This window comes from Hypanus sabinus, chromosome 12 (genome assembly GCF_030144855.1).
Source record: "Hypanus sabinus isolate sHypSab1 chromosome 12, sHypSab1.hap1, whole genome shotgun sequence".
Classification (NCBI taxonomy): Eukaryota; Metazoa; Chordata; class Chondrichthyes; order Myliobatiformes; family Dasyatidae; genus Hypanus; species Hypanus sabinus.
This window is the reverse complement of record NC_082717.1, coordinates 107,385,174-107,405,517: the sequence shown is the minus strand read 5'-3', so window position 1 is coordinate 107,405,517 and position 20,344 is coordinate 107,385,174. Positions and strand designations below refer to the sequence as shown.

The 20,344-nt window shown below is 45.2% G+C and overlaps 1 protein-coding gene across 6 annotated transcripts in view; it reads left to right on the top strand.

Moving 5' to 3' along the window:
- LOC132403272 (epithelial cell-transforming sequence 2 oncogene-like) overlaps positions 1-20,344 on the top strand; it is a 120,030-nt gene that overhangs the window by 40,589 nt on the left and 59,097 nt on the right. For all 6 annotated transcript variants that reach the window (XR_009515229.1, XR_009515230.1, XM_059986694.1 and 3 more), the window contains 3 exons: positions 10,769-10,897; positions 12,560-12,652; positions 15,248-15,430. Coding sequence is in view for 4 of the 6 variants with exons in the window: in XM_059986694.1 (XP_059842677.1) it covers positions 10,769-10,897; positions 12,560-12,652; positions 15,248-15,430 (405 nt within the window). In the remaining 2 variants the exon portion in view is untranslated. The remainder of the gene's footprint in view (positions 1-10,768; positions 10,898-12,559; positions 12,653-15,247; positions 15,431-20,344) is intronic.

Below are 20,344 nucleotides of genomic sequence, written 5' to 3'. Positions count from 1 at the left end.
TCTTCACATTAACATATGGTGAAAACTGTTGATAAAACAATACAAGATTGATACAGTATTTGTTCCTTCCTTAATATCACATTTCAATTGTAAATACTTGTAAAGGTGACCATAACTACATTACACTGAGGTGCAGTGTACAGGGAGAGTTTACCTGCTCCATTGACTACTTTAAATACACTTCCATGCAAACTATCCGCAACTCTTTAACTAACGAAAGCATAAACATTATCGACCGTCGTTACTTCTAACAGGATTGGCATTAACATCTTAGTTCAATATATCGATTATCTATTAACTTACAGCGTTGCTCTCACTGTGATTTCTCATGCCTGCAAAACAACTTCTGCTCAGGTGTGCCTCGTGGTGAGCCCCCACCCTCGCGTTAATTTCAAACCGGTACTTTCCCACAAGACGCGGCGAAACCGGATGTGACGTCATCGCATGCCGATATACTTTACATGCAATGAATATACTTTAAACACTTCTAATTCTAACTAGAAAATACTATAAAATGAATTACTAAGCGAAAATATTATAAACTAAATAACTGTCGTAAAGACAGCACACTCCCCGCTTGACCTTCGTAAGGTCACAATGAACAGAGTACAAAACTTGGTCTCTTAATCAGTCATTGGGTAGAAGTAGAATAACTTCTGTAACTGGCTTTTGGTAAATTTTCACATCGCCTTGGTCGGTAGTCTTCAATTCGATCTTCCTGACATGTCCATCCCCGCTAGGGAATGTAGCAGTGATTCTGGCCATTGGCCAGCTGTTGCGGGCGATTTGCTTGTCCCTGAGCAGGACTAAGTCTCCAACTTGAAGATTCCTGCGGGGTTCTGTCCACTTTTGTCTCTGTTGCAACAAGGGTAGATATTCCTGTCTCCAGCGAGACCAGAACTGATTTGCCAGAGCCTGGACTTGTCTCCATTGCTTTGTGTACAAATCCTTGTCTGAGAAGTCTCCTGGTGGAGGAGGTGCTCCTGCCTTCTGTGTAAGGAGCATTGATGGCGAAAGTATGAAGGGGTTTTCTGGGTCAGAGGACACAGGCAGGAGTGGTCGTGAGTTTATAATGGCTGTGACCTCTGCCATTAGGGCGCACAGTACCTCGTGGGTCAATCGGGTGCGTTGCTGCATCTCAGGTTTCCTTTTCCGGGTTTTCCGTAAGGACGTGAACCGTTTGACTGCCTGCTCTTTGTTATCTGGTGAGCGCTGGCATGGTTCTCTGAAAGGCAATGGGGCAACCCCATTATTTGCTTCATCTCTGAAGACCTTGGTGTCCTTTGTTTTTAAAGAAATGGCATCTTGAGTTGATTGTGCAAGTTTATTTCCATGCTCAGTTTGAACGAAACTGACTGACCTAGCGTCTCGTCGGTTACTTTACGCTTGTTAACATCTTGTTGTGCTTCCTTAATGCACGGGACACTCGGGCAGGGTTGAAAGATTGAATGGCGGCCACTCTCTAGCACATTGGTCTTGAGTGTGTTAACCATCGGTTTGTGTACGTCTTCAGGGCACACCTCTCCTATCACCACCCAGCCTGGATCCAAGCGTTGCGCAAAGGGGGCGTCGTGTGGTCCATTGACCTGCTGCCTAACCTTGTGTACCCAGATTACATCTCTTCCTAATAGCAGGAGTATTTCCGCTTTTGGATCCAGTTCTGGGATGTGTTTGGCGATGTGGTGGAGATGTGGCTGGTGTAGCTCCGCACTTGGTGTCGGGATCTCAGTGCGGTTATTCATGATTCTATCGCACTCTAAGAGCGGAGGGAGACAGATGATGACTTTACCATCCAGGGACTCGATCTGGATGCCTTCTGCCTTCCTTCCTTGGGTTTCCATGTTGCCTGAGCAAGTTTTGAGGTAGTATGGGAACTTCTCACTCTCAATGTTGAACAATTTAAAGAACTCTGGACTGACTAGTGAGCGATTGCTCTGATCGTCCAGAATCACATAGGCTTTGATGGCCTTGTCTTTGGCTCCTTTAGGGTACACCTCAGTGAGGCAAATCTTGGAACAAGAACGGCTTGACTGAGCTTGACCGCAAACTTCTGTACAGTTCGAGCTGACAAATGTTGTCCTGGGGTGAGCCTCTCCCTCCCCGCCGTCCTGTTGTGGGGGTGAAGGAGCATCGTCGGTTTGCGGTGACAGGTCGGGATGCATGGCCCCGACGTGATCTGGGCTATCACATTCTGGACACTTCAGGGCGATCGTACACTCTCTGGCGAGGTGAGAGGTTGAGGAACAGCATCTAAAACATATTCTTTTCTCCTTGAGAAGGGCCGTCCTCTCTGCAAGGGGTTTTTCCCTAAACATTCTGCATCCTTTGAGGGGGTGAGGTTTGTTATGCAACGGACAATACTTGCTAGGGTCGTTGTTAGTTGCAAGGTCTTGAGCACTGACACGGGTTCATCAATGTTGAAAACATTCGAAGAGGATCTACCTGGCTTGGTGTAAATCGTACTGCTTCCTGGACCCGCGAGGCTAGGGTCGTTTCGCTTCTTCGCCTCCCTGCACACAAACCTAGTGAGGAGCTCAAAGGGAGGAAATCGATCATCGTGCTCTTCCTTGTAATCTAAAGCAACGGACAGCCACCTGTCCTGCAGCCCAAAAGGAAGTTTGTCCACGACTTGTCTAATCCCGGATGGAGTATCTAGGTATACTAGACTAGCTGAGTAGCCATCTTCTTTGGCGCCTTGGATCTCCATGAGTAAATCTCCGAATTCTCTTAACTTAATGTGATCTTTGGCTGACACCTTAGGAAAGTTTTCCAGATGTCGATATAGCGCCGCTTCAATAATTTCGGGGGCCCCATAGCCCTCCCGAAGTCTCTCCCACGCTTTGCTTAAGGCTAGTTCGGGTTTGTTGATGTACACTGAACGTATGCGTCTCACCTGGTCGCGTGATTCTTTCCCCAGCCATTTCGCCATAAGACACTGAGCTGGACTCCGTCGATCGCGTTGGTGAATGTGGAGTACCATGCACGGTAACTTTCAGGTTTATCGTCAAACTGGTACAGTCCCGAAGTGACGAGATCCCGTCGTGCTAAATACTGCATCATGGGATCGGCTGTAAGCGGCATGCGGGCTGGAGAAGTACGTTGGCGCCTATATGACTGAGAGCGTACGTTTCTCATGGAATTTGTTGTCCTGGATTCGACCTCTGCATCTCTTCGCATCAAACTTTGTAAGTTTGGTGTCGAGAAGTATCGGTTGTCAGCTCTTTCATTCTTGACTTCATCACGGAGTCGCGAGGGTAAATTTTCTCCCTCATATGGATGCGATGCAATCGTGCCTCTCTGGGGTTCCTCGTAGCTGGGGAAGTTATCGAATACGTATGGAGAGGAGAGACGAGCCTGCCTGTCTATTTGAGATTGTACATAGTGGCTTGTGCGTTCCAGTCTGGTCCTTTCTAAAGTAGATCTTACTTCGGTCAGATCACGCGTCCCTTCAGCTTCTTCTATGTACTCTGCTTCCGCCTTGGCAGCTTCTTCTTCTCTTTCTAGCTGCAGCACTTGCAACTCTGTCGATATTTTTGCCATTTCCAACTGGGTTTCGGCTTCTCGGGTGGCCCATTCCTTCTGGGTTTCGGCTTCTCTGGCGGCCCATTCCTTCTGGGTTTCGGCTTCTCTGGCGGCCTCTTCTCTTTGTCTGGCGGCCCTTTCGGCTTCTCTGGTGGCCTCTTCTCTTTGTCTGGCGGCCCTTTCCTTCTGGATTTTGGCTTCTCTGGCAGCCTTTTCTTTCTGGATTTCGGCTTTTCTGGCAGCCTTTTCTTTCTGGATTTCGGCTTTTCTGGTGGCCTGTTCCATTTTCAAAACTGCTTCTTGTCTGGCGTAACGCAGTCGCACCTTGGCGGCTTCTGCCTTGGCTCTTGCCTGGGTGGACTTACTTGATGTCGCTCTACTGCCCTTGTCGCTGGGCGCCATCGACTTGATGCTGGATCGAGCTGACATTGCAGCACTTGAAACACCTGATAATGCCGCTTTTTCACTGTAACGTTCTCCTTCGGGTGTACTAATAACGCCGAATTCAACGTCGAGATAAACCACAGTCAATGAAACCAGATCGCAGTAAGATTAACCATTTACTGTTCACTCTTCACATTAACATATGGTGAAAACTGTTGATAAAACAATAATTGATACAGTATTTGTTCCTTCCTTAATATCACATTTCAATTGTAAATACTTGTAAAGGTGACCATAACTACATTACACTGAGGTGCAGTATACAGGGAGAGTTTACCTGCTCCATTGACTACTTTAAATACACTTCCATGCAAACTATCCGCAACTCTTTAACTAACGAAAGCATAAACATTATCGACCGTCGTTACTTCTAACAGGATTGGCATTAACATCTTAGTTCAATATATCGATTATCTATTAACTTACAGCGTTGCTCTCACTGTGATTTCTCATGCCTGCAAAACAACTTCTGCTCAGGTGTGCCTCGTGGTGAGCCCCCACCCTCGTGTTAATTTCAAACCGGTACTTTCCCACAAGACGCGGCGAAACCGGATGTGACGTCATCGCATGCCGATATACTTTACATGCAATGAATATACTTTAAACACTTCTAATTCTAACTAGAAAATACTATAAAATGAATTACTAAGCGAAAATATTATAAACTAAATAACTGTCGTAAAGACAGCACACTCCCCGCTTGACCTTCGTAAGGTCACAATGAACAGAGTACAAAACTTGGTCTCTTAATCAGTCATTGGGTAGAAGTAGAATAACTTCTGTAACTGGCTTTTGGTAAATTTTCACATCGCCTTGGTCGGTAGTCTTCAATTCGATCTTCCTGACATGTCCATCCCCGCTAGGGAATGTAGCAGTGATTCTGGCCATTGGCCAGCTGTTGCGGGCGATTTGCTTGTCCCTGAGCAGGACTAAGTCTCCAACTTGAAGATTCCTGCGGGGTTCTGTCCACTTTTGTCTCTGTTGCAACAAGGGTAGATATTCCTGTCTCCAGCGAGACCAGAACTGATTTGCCAGAGCCTGGACTTGTCTCCATTGCTTTGTGTACAAATCCTTGTCTGAGAAGTCTCCTGGTGGAGGAGGTGCTCCTGCCTTCTGTGTAAGGAGCATTGATGGCGAAAGTATGAAGGGGTTTTCTGGGTCAGAGGACACAGGCAGGAGTGGTCGTGAGTTTATAATGGCTGTGACCTCTGCCATTAGGGCGCACAGTACCTCGTGGGTCAATCGGGTGCGTTGCTGCATCTCAGGTTTCCTTTTCCGGGTTTTCCGTAAGGACGTGAACCGTTTGACTGCCTGCTCTTTGTTATCTGGTGAGCGCTGGCATGGTTCTCTGAAAGGCAATGGGGCAACCCCATTATTTGCTTCATCTCTGAAGACCTTGGTGTCCTTTGTTTTTAAAGAAATGGCATCTTGAGTTGATTGTGCAAGTTTATTTCCATGCTCAGTTTGAACGAAACTGACTGACCTAGCGTCTCGTCGGTTACTTTACGCTTGTTAACATCTTGTTGTGCTTCCTTAATGCACGGGACACTCGGGCAGGGTTGAAAGATTGAATGGCGGCCACTCTCTAGCACATTGGTCTTGAGTGTGTTAACCATCGGTTTGTGTACGTCTTCAGGGCACACCTCTCCTATCACCACCCAGCCTGGATCCAAGCGTTGCGCAAAGGGGGCGTCGTGTGGTCCATTGACCTGCTGCCTAACCTTGTGTACCCAGATTACATCTCTTCCTAATAGCAGGAGTATTTCCGCTTTTGGATCCAGTTCTGGGATGTGTTTGGCGATGTGGTGGAGATGTGGCTGGTGTAGCTCCGCACTTGGTGTCGGGATCTCAGTGCGGTTATTCATGATTCTATCGCACTCTAAGAGCGGAGGGAGACAGATGATGACTTTACCATCCAGGGACTCGATCTGGATGCCTTCTGCCTTCCTTCCTTGGGTTTCCATGTTGCCTGAGCAAGTTTTGAGGTAGTATGGGAACTTCTCACTCTCAATGTTGAACAATTTAAAGAACTCTGGACTGACTAGTGAGCGATTGCTCTGATCGTCCAGAATCACATAGGCTTTGATGGCCTTGTCTTTGGCTCCTTTAGGGTACACCTCAGTGAGGCAAATCTTGGAACAAGAACGGCTTGACTGAGCTTGACCGCAAACTTCTGTACAGTTCGAGCTGACAAATGTTGTCCTGGGGTGAGCCTCTCCCTCCCCGCCGTCCTGTTGTGGGGGTGAAGGAGCATCGTCGGTTTGCGGTGACAGGTCGGGATGCATGGCCCCGACGTGATCTGGGCTATCACATTCTGGACACTTCAGGGCGATCGTACACTCTCTGGCGAGGTGAGAGGTTGAGGAACAGCATCTAAAACATATTCTTTTCTCCTTGAGAAGGGCCGTCCTCTCTGCAAGGGGTTTTTCCCTAAACATTCTGCATCCTTTGAGGGGGTGAGGTTTGTTATGCAACGGACAATACTTGCTAGGGTCGTTGTTAGTTGCAAGGTCTTGAGCACTGACACGGGTTCATCAATGTTGAAAACATTCGAAGAGGATCTACCTGGCTTGGTGTAAATCGTACTGCTTCCTGGACCCGCGAGGCTAGGGTCGTTTCGCTTCTTCGCCTCCCTGCACACAAACCTAGTGAGGAGCTCAAAGGGAGGAAATCGATCATCGTGCTCTTCCTTGTAATCTAAAGCAACGGACAGCCACCTGTCCTGCAGCCCAAAAGGAAGTTTGTCCACGACTTGTCTAATCCCGGATGGAGTATCTAGGTATACTAGACTAGCTGAGTAGCCATCTTCTTTGGCGCCTTGGATCTCCATGAGTAAATCTCCGAATTCTCTTAACTTAATGTGATCTTTGGCTGACACCTTAGGAAAGTTTTCCAGATGTCGATATAGCGCCGCTTCAATAATTTCGGGGGCCCCATAGCCCTCCCGAAGTCTCTCCCACGCTTTGCTTAAGGCTAGTTCGGGTTTGTTGATGTACACTGAACGTATGCGTCTCACCTGGTCGCGTGATTCTTTCCCCAGCCATTTCGCCATAAGACACTGAGCTGGACTCCGTCGATCGCGTTGGTGAATGTGGAGTACCATGCACGGTAACTTTCAGGTTTATCGTCAAACTGGTACAGTCCCGAAGTGACGAGATCCCGTCGTGCTAAATACTGCATCATGGGATCGGCTGTAAGCGGCATGCGGGCTGGAGAAGTACGTTGGCGCCTATATGACTGAGAGCGTACGTTTCTCATGGAATTTGTTGTCCTGGATTCGACCTCTGCATCTCTTCGCATCAAACTTTGTAAGTTTGGTGTCGAGAAGTATCGGTTGTCAGCTCTTTCATTCTTGACTTCATCACGGAGTCGCGAGGGTAAATTTTCTCCCTCATATGGATGCGATGCAATCGTGCCTCTCTGGGGTTCCTCGTAGCTGGGGAAGTTATCGAATACGTATGGAGAGGAGAGACGAGCCTGCCTGTCTATTTGAGATTGTACATAGTGGCTTGTGCGTTCCAGTCTGGTCCTTTCTAAAGTAGATCTTACTTCGGTCAGATCACGCGTCCCTTCAGCTTCTTCTATGTACTCTGCTTCCGCCTTGGCAGCTTCTTCTTCTCTTTCTAGCTGCAGCACTTGCAACTCTGTCGATATTTTTGCCATTTCCAACTGGGTTTCGGCTTCTCGGGTGGCCCATTCCTTCTGGGTTTCGGCTTCTCTGGCGGCCCATTCCTTCTGGGTTTCGGCTTCTCTGGCGGCCTCTTCTCTTTGTCTGGCGGCCCTTTCGGCTTCTCTGGTGGCCTCTTCTCTTTGTCTGGCGGCCCTTTCCTTCTGGATTTTGGCTTCTCTGGCAGCCTTTTCTTTCTGGATTTCGGCTTTTCTGGCAGCCTTTTCTTTCTGGATTTCGGCTTTTCTGGTGGCCTGTTCCATTTTCAAAACTGCTTCTTGTCTGGCGTAACGCAGTCGCACCTTGGCGGCTTCTGCCTTGGCTCTTGCCTGGGTGGACTTACTTGATGTCGCTCTACTGCCCTTGTCGCTGGGCGCCATCGACTTGATGCTGGATCGAGCTGACATTGCAGCACTTGAAACACCTGATAATGCCGCTTTTTCACTGTAACGTTCTCCTTCGGGTGTACTAATAACGCCGAATTCAACGTCGAGATAAACCACAGTCAATGAAACCAGATCGCAGTAAGATTAACCATTTACTGTTCACTCTTCACATTAACATATGGTGAAAACTGTTGATAAAACAATAATTGATACAGTATTTGTTCCTTCCTTAATATCACATTTCAATTGTAAATACTTGTAAAGGTGACCATAACTACATTACACTGAGGTGCAGTATACAGGGAGAGTTTACCTGCTCCATTGACTACTTTAAATACACTTCCATGCAAACTATCCGCAACTCTTTAACTAACGAAAGCATAAACATTATCGACCGTCGTTACTTCTAACAGGATTGGCATTAACATCTTAGTTCAATATATCGATTATCTATTAACTTACAGCGTTGCTCTCACTGTGATTTCTCATGCCTGCAAAACAACTTCTGCTCAGGTGTGCCTCGTGGTGAGCCCCCACCCTCGTGTTAATTTCAAACCGGTACTTTCCCACAAGACGCGGCGAAACCGGATGTGACGTCATCGCATGCTGATATATTTTACATGCAATGAATATACTTTAAGCACTTCTAATTCTAATTAGAAAATACTATAAAATGAATTACTAAGCGAAAATATTATAAACTAAATAACTGTCGTAAAGACAGCACAGGCCCCAAAACCATGCACAATACTCCATGTGGTCTGACCAATGCCTTATAAAGCCTCAGCATTACATCCTTGCTTATATATTCTAATGCTCTCAAAATTAATGTTAATATTGCATTTACTTTCCTTGCCACTGACTCTGCCTGGAAGTTAATCTTCAGGGAATCCTGCATGCGGACACCCAAGTCCCGTTGCATCTTAGATTTTTGAATATTCTCCCTGTTTAGAAAATAGTCTACACTTTCATTCCTTCTAACAAAGTGAATAACCTCTTACTTCCCGACACTGTCTGCCACTTCTTTACCAATATTGCTAATCTGTCAAAGTCTTTCTACAGACACCCCACTTCCTCAACACTACCTGCCCCTCTGCCCGTTTTCATATCATCCACCACTTGGTCACAAAGTCATCAATTATGTCACCTAAATTGTTGTGGTGATGTATAACGTAAACAGAAAAATGCCCAACACTGACCCCTCTGGAGCACCACTAGTCAATGGCAGCCAACCAGAAAAGGCTCCCTTTATTCCCACTCTTTGCATCCTGCCAGTCAGCCAATATTCTATCCATCTTAGTATCTTTACCGCAAAAATATGGGCTCTTCTAAAGCAGCCTCGTGTGGCAAATTGTCAAAGGTCATCTGAAAATCCAAGTAAACAACATCCACTGATCTTCCGTTGTCTATCCTGTGTATTATTTCCTTAACGGATTCCAACAGATTTGTCAGGGAGGAGTTCCCCTTAAGGAAACTATGCTCTCTTTGGCCTATTTTATCATGTGCCTCCAAGTAGCTGAATCCTTAGTAGGGAGATGACAACATCTTCCCAACACTGAAGTCAAACTAACTGGCCTATAATTTCCTTTCTTCTACCTCCCTCCCTTCCCTAAAGAGTGGAGTGATAGTTGTAATTTTCCAGTCCTCCAGAACCAAGCCAGGATCCATTGCTTCTTGCAAGATCATTACTAATGCCTCCACAATCTCTTCAGCCACCTCCTTCAGAACCCTGTGGTATAGTCCATCTGGTCCAGGTGACTTATCTACCTTCAGACCTTTCCAATTCTGAAGCACCTTCTCCTTTGTAGGACACTTACTTCTGCCCTCAAATTTCTGACGTGCTTGTTTGAAGTTAATAGTTACAGAAAGAAAGGGAGATTGAGACAACGAAGGCTGATGAGAGATGGTAGAGAACTGGATATATCTTGGCCAGCGTCAGTCACTGAGATCCAGAGCCATTCCTGTTCAATCACCATTGCATCATTTTAGACCCATTAAGTTCAGATTAACTGGGAGCAGGAGAAGGCCATTGATGGGGTAGCTGTGCACTTGCAGTGAGGAGGTGATCTGACTGGGCGTTGGGTCCTTCCATCACTTTCGATGTTGTAGTCCTCTCGGTCGCTATACATTTGCTGCCAAACCCTGGCGCAAAAATAGGATTTGGTGTCATCTCTCCCCTGTCAGGTTGCCTAAACCTAGTCTATTGTGCTCTTTGTCACTACGACTAGGCCATTCAGACCATCGAGCCCCACAGCTGGCCTTCAGTTCTCTCTGTTTGCCAGAGTTTGTTTCATCTTGTATATTAGCAACTTTAACACAGCCAAGTCCTTCTGATCCTGACCATATCCACTGACCCGCAACACAGGCAGTGGCTTGGCAGCATAGGGTCAGCGTAACGTTACGGCGGCACCACTGTCTGTCAGGAGTTTGTACGTTCTCCTCGTGACTGTATGGGTTTGCTCCAGGTGCTCCAGTTTCTCCACACATTCCAAAGGCGTCTAGGTTAGTAGGTTAATTGGTCACATGAGTATAATCGTGTGGTGCGAGCTCGTGTGGAGGGCCTGATACAGTGCTGTATCTCTAAATAATAAACAGTATGTGGGTGGAGGCCCAGATTTCTGTCCCAGTGTTTAGGGAGTTTAAATCTGGCCACCAACACATACCAGAAGCTCACTGAAAACTAATTTTCAAAGAAGACATTCAGAGTTCTTCTTTAACTTGTTTACATTTTATTTCTGTTTTTTTTTAGGCTGCAAGATCAGTTCAAAGAATCTTCCGGATGCTAAGATAAGAGAATTCTGGGAGAATCTGGCCAGCTGCATACTGTCACAAGAAGAAGGAGGAGACATCCACATCTTTGTGCCTTTGGCTGCATCAGGTTATCTTTCTGGATCTCTGGAGTGGGTGTTCCAGTAGCACAGCTTGTAGAGCTACTACCTCGCTGCACGAGAGACCTGGGTTCGATTCTGGCCTCCAGTATTGATTTTATTATTATCACGTGTACCAAGATACAGTGAAAAGCTGTACAATCATTGCACAGTGCATTGAGGTGGAACAATAACAGAATGTAGAATAAAATGTAACAGCTATAAAGTGCAAGATCATGATGAGGCAAATTGTGAGGACAAGAGACCATTTTATCGTACAAGAGGTCCATTTAATAGTGGGATAACAGTGGGATGGAAGCTGTCCTTGGTGGTGGTATGTGCTTTCAGGCTTCTGCTCGAAAGGAGAGGGGAGGAGAGAGGATGTTTGGGATGAGCGGGGTCTTTGATTATGCTGGCTGTTTACGATTTACCTCCAGTGCTGGCTGTGTGGAGTTTGTATGTTCTCTTTGTGACCTGGTGGGTTTCCCCATGTCACATCTCAAATATTTGTAGGTTGGCTGCTGTAAATAGTGATGGTTTATTATTGTCATGCTTTCTGGGATACTCTGAAAAGTTTTGCTTGTGTGCTCTCAGAATCAGGTTTAATATCACTGATATACATCGTGAAGTTTGTGGTTTGGTGCAGCAGAACTGAGCGATGCATAGAAAATTACTATGTTACACTAAATACATAAATAGTGCAAAACAGCAAATGTGAGGTAGTGTTCACGGGCCCCTAAATCATTACAAACCCGAACTGGAACATCCAGAGGAAACGCGTGCAATCATGGAAAGAAACTCCTTACAGAGAACGGCAGGATTCAAACCTTGATTGTTGGATTCGCTGCACTGTATAGTGTTATGCTATCTCCTTACAGAGAGCGGCGGGATTCGAACCCTGATCGCTGGTGCTGTAAGAGTTACGCTATCTGTTGTGCTGCTCCGTTTTTCTTTATGTAACCCTCAGGTCCGGCCGGCGGCTTAATCTAAGGGAGGACAGCCTCTGGCCCAGCCGAGCTTGAGAAATCTTGTTTGTGTGGATGCTGCGTAATGTGTCCCCTGTTACAAATCAGTACCACGAAATAACAAACAGTACACCATATACAATTAAATAATTGAGCTTTATAATTCCTAATTTGACTATATGGTGAGTAAAGAAACAAAAAAAGGAAAAAAAAGGGCCCATTCGCATGAAACAGTTTAATGCGCAACGTTGGAGCTCACAGTTCCATCCATTCGTTCCCCATCGACCTCCTCCGAGGGGCACCGACCGTCGTACCCTCGCTCCAAGTCTGCTCTGCCCGGTGCTCTACCAACTCTCTCCACTTGTGTCTTCTCTCTTCATCTCCCGGTGACAAAAGACCGTGAATATCTTTTCTCAGACCCCCAAGAAAGAAGCAACATGCCTCTTGTTGGAAGGCACACATTCCAAAGTCTTGTTATCTCTAGTCATAACCCAAACATTGCTGCTACAGAGAGGCCATTACGCTAGCAGCGAAACCTTACAGAGAGGCCATTACACTAGCAGTGAAACCTTACAGAGAGGCCATTACACTAGCAGCAAAACCTTACAGCACATTACATTTAGATTAGCTTTTTAATACTAGGTTTGTCACATGTACATTGAGACATACAGTGGAATTGATTTATAAACACTCTTTCTCTGTGACCAGAGGCAGGAATGGAACTCCTGTCCCAGCTGTCTGCACTGACGGCTGTATGCTACAACACACCTACAGGGATGGTGACTGGATCCTACCAACATGGTAAGTGAAACACTTTTTTTGCGGGAGCTTTGTAAATGATTCCTTTTGTAAGACCATAAGACATAGAAGCAGAAGTAAGCCATTCAGATTAAGTCTGCTCTGCCATTCCATCATGGCTGTTTTATTCTCCCTCTCAACCCCATTCTCCTGCCTTCTCCCAGTAACCTTTGATCCCCTGACTTATCAAGAACCCATCAACTTCTGCTTTAAGTACCCCAATGACTTGGCCTCCACAGCCCTCTATGGCAATGACTTCCACAGATTCACCACTTCCTGGCTGAAGAAATTTCTCCTCTCTGTGTTCTAAATGGATGTCCCTCTATTCTGAGGCTGTGCCCTCTTGTCCTAGAACACTGAGGTGTAGTAATCTTGTGCATTGTAGAAATCTGTCAATCTAATCAATAATTAAACAACCAAGTGGGTATAATATTTCATTCACAGATTCTCCCTCCTCCTACCCAACCCAATGAGCTTCTGAGATCCATTGCCTGCCATTTTATCTTTCCTAGATTTATCAGACAGTCACACAATGCTTCATACTATGCTCTAACTGGGCATAGTAATTGTTAACTTACCCAGGTGTATTTTAGCAATGCTCAAGTACCAAATTAACCAATCTAGCTCCAAATTAACCTAAATCTCTTCTGCCTCCATGTGATCCATAACTCTCTGTTGCCTTTTTAGTCATCTGTCTGTCTCACAGCCTCTTAATCACCACTATCGTATCTGCTTCCATCACCACCCTTAGCAACCTGTTCCAGGCACCTACCACTCACTTTATAAAGAACATCCCCCTATACTTTCCTCCAATCACCTTCAAATGATGCCCCCTCTTATTAGCCAGTTTCACCATGGGAAAACGTCTCTAGCTGTCCTCTTGATCTATGCCTCTTATCATCTTGAACACCCCTATCAAGTTACCTGTCATCTTCCTTGGCTCCAAAGAGAAAGCTCTAACTTGCTCAACCTATCCTTATTAGACACGATCTCTAGTCCAGGCAGCATCCTGGTAAACCTCCTCTGTGCCCTCTCTAAAGCTTCCGCCTTTTTATCTTTATAAAGTTTAAAGATATCCCTTAAGCATTCCCCTATCATTTTAATTGCTTGTCCCCTGGTATTTGACATTTCTACCCTGTGAGAAAGATTCTCACTGTCTACCCTATCCATCCATTTTCCTATAAATGTAGGACATAGAACAGAGAACAGTACAGCAGAGTTCTGGTCACTCCACGGTAGGAAGGATGTTGAGGTTTTGGACAGTACAGCACAGGAACAGGCCATTCAGCCCACAATGTTGTGCCAAACCAGCTAAAAAGCAAATCAAAAACACCAACACTAATCCCTCCTCCCTACACCATGTCCATATCCCTCCATCTTCCTTACATTCGTGTGGCTATCTAAATGTCTCTTAACAGTCTCTAGTGTATTTGCCTGTACCTCAAGACCAGACATTCCAGGCATCTACCACTCTCTGAGTAAATAACTTAGCCCTCACATCCCCTTTGACCCTACCCCCTTCTCACCTTCGATGCATGCCCTCTGGCATTAGACATTTCAACTCTGGGAAACAGATACTCCCTGTCCACTCTATCTCTGCCTCTCATAATCTTGTAAACCTCCATCAGATTTCCCCTCAGCCACTCCAGAGAAAACAATCCAAGTTTGTCCGGCCTCTCATGATAGCACATGCCCTCTAAACCAGGCAGCATCCTGGCACCCTCTCCAAAACCTCAACATCCTTCCTACCGTGGAGTGACCAGAACTCTACACTATACTCCAGTTGAGGCCTAACAGGAGTTTTATAAAATTGCAACATAACCTCCTGACTTTTGATCTCAATGCCTGTAAGGAATTCTATCAGGAATAGCCACGAGAGGATGCAATAACTTGCAGGCAGTGATCTACCTGCTTCATCTATTCGATATGGCCAAGTACCTACCAGTAATGGACCTATCAATGGAGAGTCCCCAACCGAGAAAGCACACCAACACCTCTACTTCCTCGGGAGCCTGAGGAAATTTGTCACGTCCCCGTCGACCCTCACCGGTTTTTATTGACACACCATTGACAACTTGGTACAGCAATTGCTCTGCCCAAGATTGCAAAAACAGTGAGAGTTTTAGACACAGTTCAGGACATGATGGAGTCCTGGTGAAGGGTGTCGGCAGAGTCCTACTTGTCATCAGTAGGACTCTTTATCTCCATGCCTTGCTCACTTAAGCTTCTGTCTAAATGCCTCTTAAATGTAGTTTCTCTGGCAGTGGCCAAGTTCAGGAACAGTCAACACCGTACAACAATCAGGCTCCTGAACCAGTGTGGATAACTTCATTCACCACAACTCTGAACTCATTCTATGAGCTGCAGACTCACTTTCAAGGACTCTTCACAACTCATGTTCTCAGTTTTATTTTTTATCTGCAGTTCCTTATCTTTTGTACCCTGGTAGTTTGTCACTGTTTGTTTGTGTATAGTTTTTTGTAAAATTCAATTGTATTATCTACTTTACCTGTGAATGCCTGCAAGATAACGAATCTCAATGAAATATATGGTCACAGGTATGAACTTCAATAATAAATTTGCTGTGCTGCCCTCTAGTTTTCAGCGAGTGGCTGTGGGCAGCTGGGGACCCCTCTCCCCCAGCCAGGTATTTCAATGAGAAGAAGCTGCTGTCGTGGACCAGGATGGCAGAAGTGAGTGAGGAACTGCATGCGCACATCCGCAAGGCGATGGAACCGCACTGCAGACACTTGCAGAGACACCTCTGTGGGAGGCTGATTGGTAAGACTTCAAGCATTTTTAATTCCTGGTCAGCCAAACGTTTGAATGCCTCAAGGGTCACTTTCAGCCAACACCGATAAGAAGATGATTCCACCTAGGGTTATAGGATACAGAACATAGTACAGCACAGGAACAGGTTCTTCAGCAACAATGTAAAAAGAAGCTTGCCTTGTATGTCTCCATTAAGCTTTCCTCCTCTCACCTTAAAGCTGTGTCCTCTAGTATTTCACAGTGTATTGGTATTTGTATTGTCAAGTACTAGAGGGCACCGTGCAATGCTGATAACTAAACCCGAGGGGACCATTATCCTTGCGGGCAGGTTTGCTAGAGCTGTTGGGGATGGTTTAAACAATTTGACGGGGGTGGAAACCGGAGTGATGGGGTGAGAATGGGACTGTTGGTATATACAAGTAGATGCTATGTGTAGTGAGACTGTGAGGAAGGACAGGATGATAGGGCAAATTGCAGTCACTGGGATGAGATGAAGTGTAACGTAGGGGTAACATTGAAAAAGGTAATGAAGACATGACTGAAGGTGTTATATTTGAATGCACACAGTATACAGATGATCTTGTAGTGCAGTTACAGATTGGCATGGATGACGTGGGCATCACTGAGTCGTGGCTGAAAGAAGATTATAGTTGGGAGTTTAACATGCACAGATACACATTGTATTGAAAGGACAGGCAGGTAGGCAGAGAGGATGGGGTGGCTCTGCTGGTAAAAAAAATGAAATCAAATCCTTAGAAGGCGGTGACATAGGATCAGAAAATGTAGAGTCCTTGTGGGTAGAGTTAATAAACTGCAAAGGTAAAAGACACTGATGGGAGTTATGGTCGGGCCTCTGAACAGTAGTCAGGATGTGGGCTACAAATTACAATCGGAGATAGAAAGGGCATGTCAAATAGAGCAACGTTACAATAGTCATGGGGGATTTCAGTTTAAGACCATGAGGCTATAAGATATAGGAGCAGAATTAGACCATTTGGCTCATCGAGTCTGCTCCACCATTTCATCATGGCTGATGCAATTTTCCTCTCAGCCCCAGTCTCCCCCCTCCCCATGTCCCTTCATGCCCTGACCAATCAAGAATCTATCTATCTTTGCCTTAAATATACAAAATGACTTGTCCTCCACAGATTCACCTCTGGCTGGCTAAAGAAATTCCTCCTCTCCATTCTAAAAGGATGCCCCTCTATTCTGAGGCTGCGTCCTCTGGTTTTAGACACTCCCACCATAGAAAATATCATCTCCACATCCACTCTATCAAGGCCTTTCTCCATATAATAGGTTTCAATTAGGTCACCCCTCATTCTTCTAAATTCCAGTGAATACAGGCTCAGAGCCATCAAACACTTTTCATATGACAAGCCGTTTAATCCTGGAATCAATTTCACGAACCTCCTTTGAATCCTCTCCAGTTTCAGCACATCCTTTCTAAGATAAGGGACCAAAATCTGCTCATAATACTCCAAGTGAGGCCTCACCAGTGTTTTATTAAGTGTCAACATTACATCATTGCTTTTATATTCTAGTCCTCTCGAAATGAATGCTAACATTGCATTTGTCTTCTTTACCACAGACTCAACCTGCAAATTAACCTTTAGAGAATCCTGCAAAGGACTCCCAAGTTCCTTTATGCCTCAGTTTTTTGTATTTTCTCTCCATTTAGAAAATATTCATTTCTTCTACCAACGTGCATGACCGTACACTTTCTGACACTCTATTCCATCTGCCATTTCTTTGCCCATTCTCCTAATCTGTCCAAGTCCTTCTGTAGCCTCCCTACTTCCTCAAAACTACATGCCCCTTCACCTATCTTTGTATCATCTGCAAACTTAAATTCAATCATCCAAATCATTGACATATAACCTAAAAATAATTGGTCACAACACAGACCCCTGTGGAACACCAATAACTACTGGCAGCCAACTATAAATGGCTCCCTTTATTCCCACTGTTTGCCTCCTGCCAATCAGCCACTGCCTATCCATACTGGAATCTTTCCTGCAATACCATGGGATCATAGCTTGTTAAGCAGCCTCATGTGTGGCATCTTGTCAAAGGCCTTCTGAAAATCCAAGTACCAACATCAACCAATTCTCCTTTGTCTATCCAGCTTGTTATCTCTTCAAAGAATTCCAGCAGATTTATCAGGCAAGATTTTCCCTTGAGGAAACCATTCTGACTGCAGCGTATTTTATCATGTGCCTCCAAATGTCCTGAGACCTCATCCTTAATAATCGACGCAACATCTTCCCGACCACTGAGGTCAGACTAACTGGCCTATAGTCTCCTTTCTACTGCCTCTTTCTTTTCTTGAAGTGTGGAGTGACATTTGCAATTTTCTTGTTTTCTGGAACCATATCAGAATCTAGTGATTCTTGGAAGATCAGTAATAATGCCTATCGTTAACATTATGCAGATCATTTGGAATAAATCGGGTTGATGGTGGATCTGAAGTGAGGAATTTTGCAGAATGCTTACAAGATGGCTTTAATATAAAGGAGGATACAAAAGGTTTTTTTTCCAGAAATACAAAGAATAAAAAAGAAGAGAATGGAAATCAGACCACTGGAAAATGACCCTGGAGAGGTAGTAATGGGGACATGGAAATGGCGATTGAACTAAATAAGCATTTTGCATCAGTCTTCACTGTGGAAGAGTCTAGAAGAATGCCAGAGAAGCAAGAGAGTCAGGGAGCAAGGATATAATGCTGAGGATTATAAGGCATTGCTCATTCAACACTTAGCATATTGCAAGCAGTGCAGGGCTTCTTATGTAAGAAAAGATGTGTTGGCATTGGAGAGAGTCCAGGCGAGGTTCATGAGAATGATTCCAGGAATGAAAGGTTTAACATACGAGGAGTGTTTGATAGCTCTGGGCCTGTACTTGCTGGAGTTTAGAAGATTGGGGGGGGGGGGGATCTCACTGAAACCTATCAAATATTGAAAGGCCTAGAAAGGGTGTACTGGAGAGAATGTTTTCTAGAGTGTGGAAGTCTAGGACTAGAGAGCATTGCTTCAGAGTTGAGGGACACCCACTCAAAACAGAGATGAGAAAAATTTTCTTCAGCCAGAGGGTAGTAAATCTGTGGAATTCATTGCCACAGACAGCTGTAGAGGCAAAGTCATTGGGTAATATTTAAAGTGGAGGTTGATATTTTCTTTATTAATCAGGGTGTAAAAGATTATGGGGGGAAGGCAGGAGAATGGGGTTGAGAACGATGTAACATCAGACATGGTGGAGTAGACTCAATGGGTTGAATGGCCTAATTCTGCTCCTATGTCTTATGGTCTTATAGATCTTTCCAGGCAAATAGATGGTGAGGTTAGGAGTCCTTCTTATTATACTAGAAAGCCATTTAATTGTCCTCTTTCAGCAGGGTAGAGGCTGTCCTGAAGTTCATAGCTTAGGGTGAAAAGTGAACCTCTTCATTCAGAGGTTGGTGCGAATGTGGATGAGCTGCCAATGGAAGTAGTGGATGTAGGTCTGTTTGTATAATTGACATGTCATTCAGTTGGGAAGTCTGGGTAGGTATGTGGACGAGAGATGTACGTAGGAATATGGTCGATGTATAGATAGATGGGACTAGGCGGAAGACCAGGATGGCATGAACTGGATGGGCCAAAAGGACTACTTCTGTGCTGCAGTGCTCTGACTCTATAACATAACTTTTGCCCTCTTATATTCTATGCCCTGACCTATGAAGACAAGACTGTGTACACCTTCTTCACAGCTCTAGAACACAGAACGGTACAGCACAGGAACAGGCCCTTCAGCCCATGATGTCTGTGCTGAACACAACACCAAATTAAACGAAACCTCTTCTGCCTGCATGTGATCAATATTCCTGCATTCGCCGTATACTCACGTGCCTGTACTACCAGGCTCTCAGACACCACTGTCTTCCCTGCTGCCACTGCCACCCCCAGAGGTACGTTCCAGGCAGCTACTTACTCTCTCATCATTTTATAAACTTGCAACAGCCTCTGGACAAAACAACCCAAGTTTGTCCAATCTCTCCTTACAGCTCATTCCGACAGCATTGTGATGAACTGTTTCCGTACCCACTCCGAAGCCTCCACATCCTGCCTGTAATCTGTCCGGGCTTCCTTTCCTCTCTTGCTTTTCTGAGCCAATCTTTCAAATCCCACTGAGCTCTTGAATATATTGAGACTATCCCAGGGTTGCAAACACTCTTCATATGAATGAGCTCTGATGATATATCAAATTCAAAGGCTGATGTTGATACGCACGGTGAAATTGGATCCTTTCTCACTTCCGTTTTGGTAATCACTTTTTCGAATCTTTGTGTTTTTGATGCTGCTTGTCACTGGAAAGACATGGTGATCTTGAGGTGAGCCTTGATGAAGGGTCTCAGCCTGAAATGCTGACTCTTTATTGAACTACGAGGGGTGATTGATAATTTTGTGGCCTAAGGGTTCAAAGAGTTGAACTGTGTGTACATTTAACAAGAGCTGTATAACTCATCTCCTTCTGCCTTAGGCCACAAACTTATCAATCACCTATTTGTGGGCGCTTTCTGGAGGTCCAAGATCCGTATGCTCCACGACTGCTGGACTAAGTGTGTAAATGTAGGAGGGGACTATGTTGAAAAATAAATGTGCTAGGTTTTCTAAAATTGACTCCTTCTACCTTAGGCCACAAACTTATCAATCACCCCTCGTAAAGCTGTGGGGTGATGGGAACCAGAGCGCCAGGAACAGTTAGTGGAAGGATGTTGTTAAGCCTACATACAACGTCAGGAACCAGAAGGTTGAGCATGATGGGATAATGTTCTGAGCTGCAGATATTTCAATGTGAGGAGTATTGTAGGAAAGGCGGATGAGAGGGTATGGATCAGCACATGGAATTAACACTTTGTCACCATTAGTGAGACTTGATTGTAGG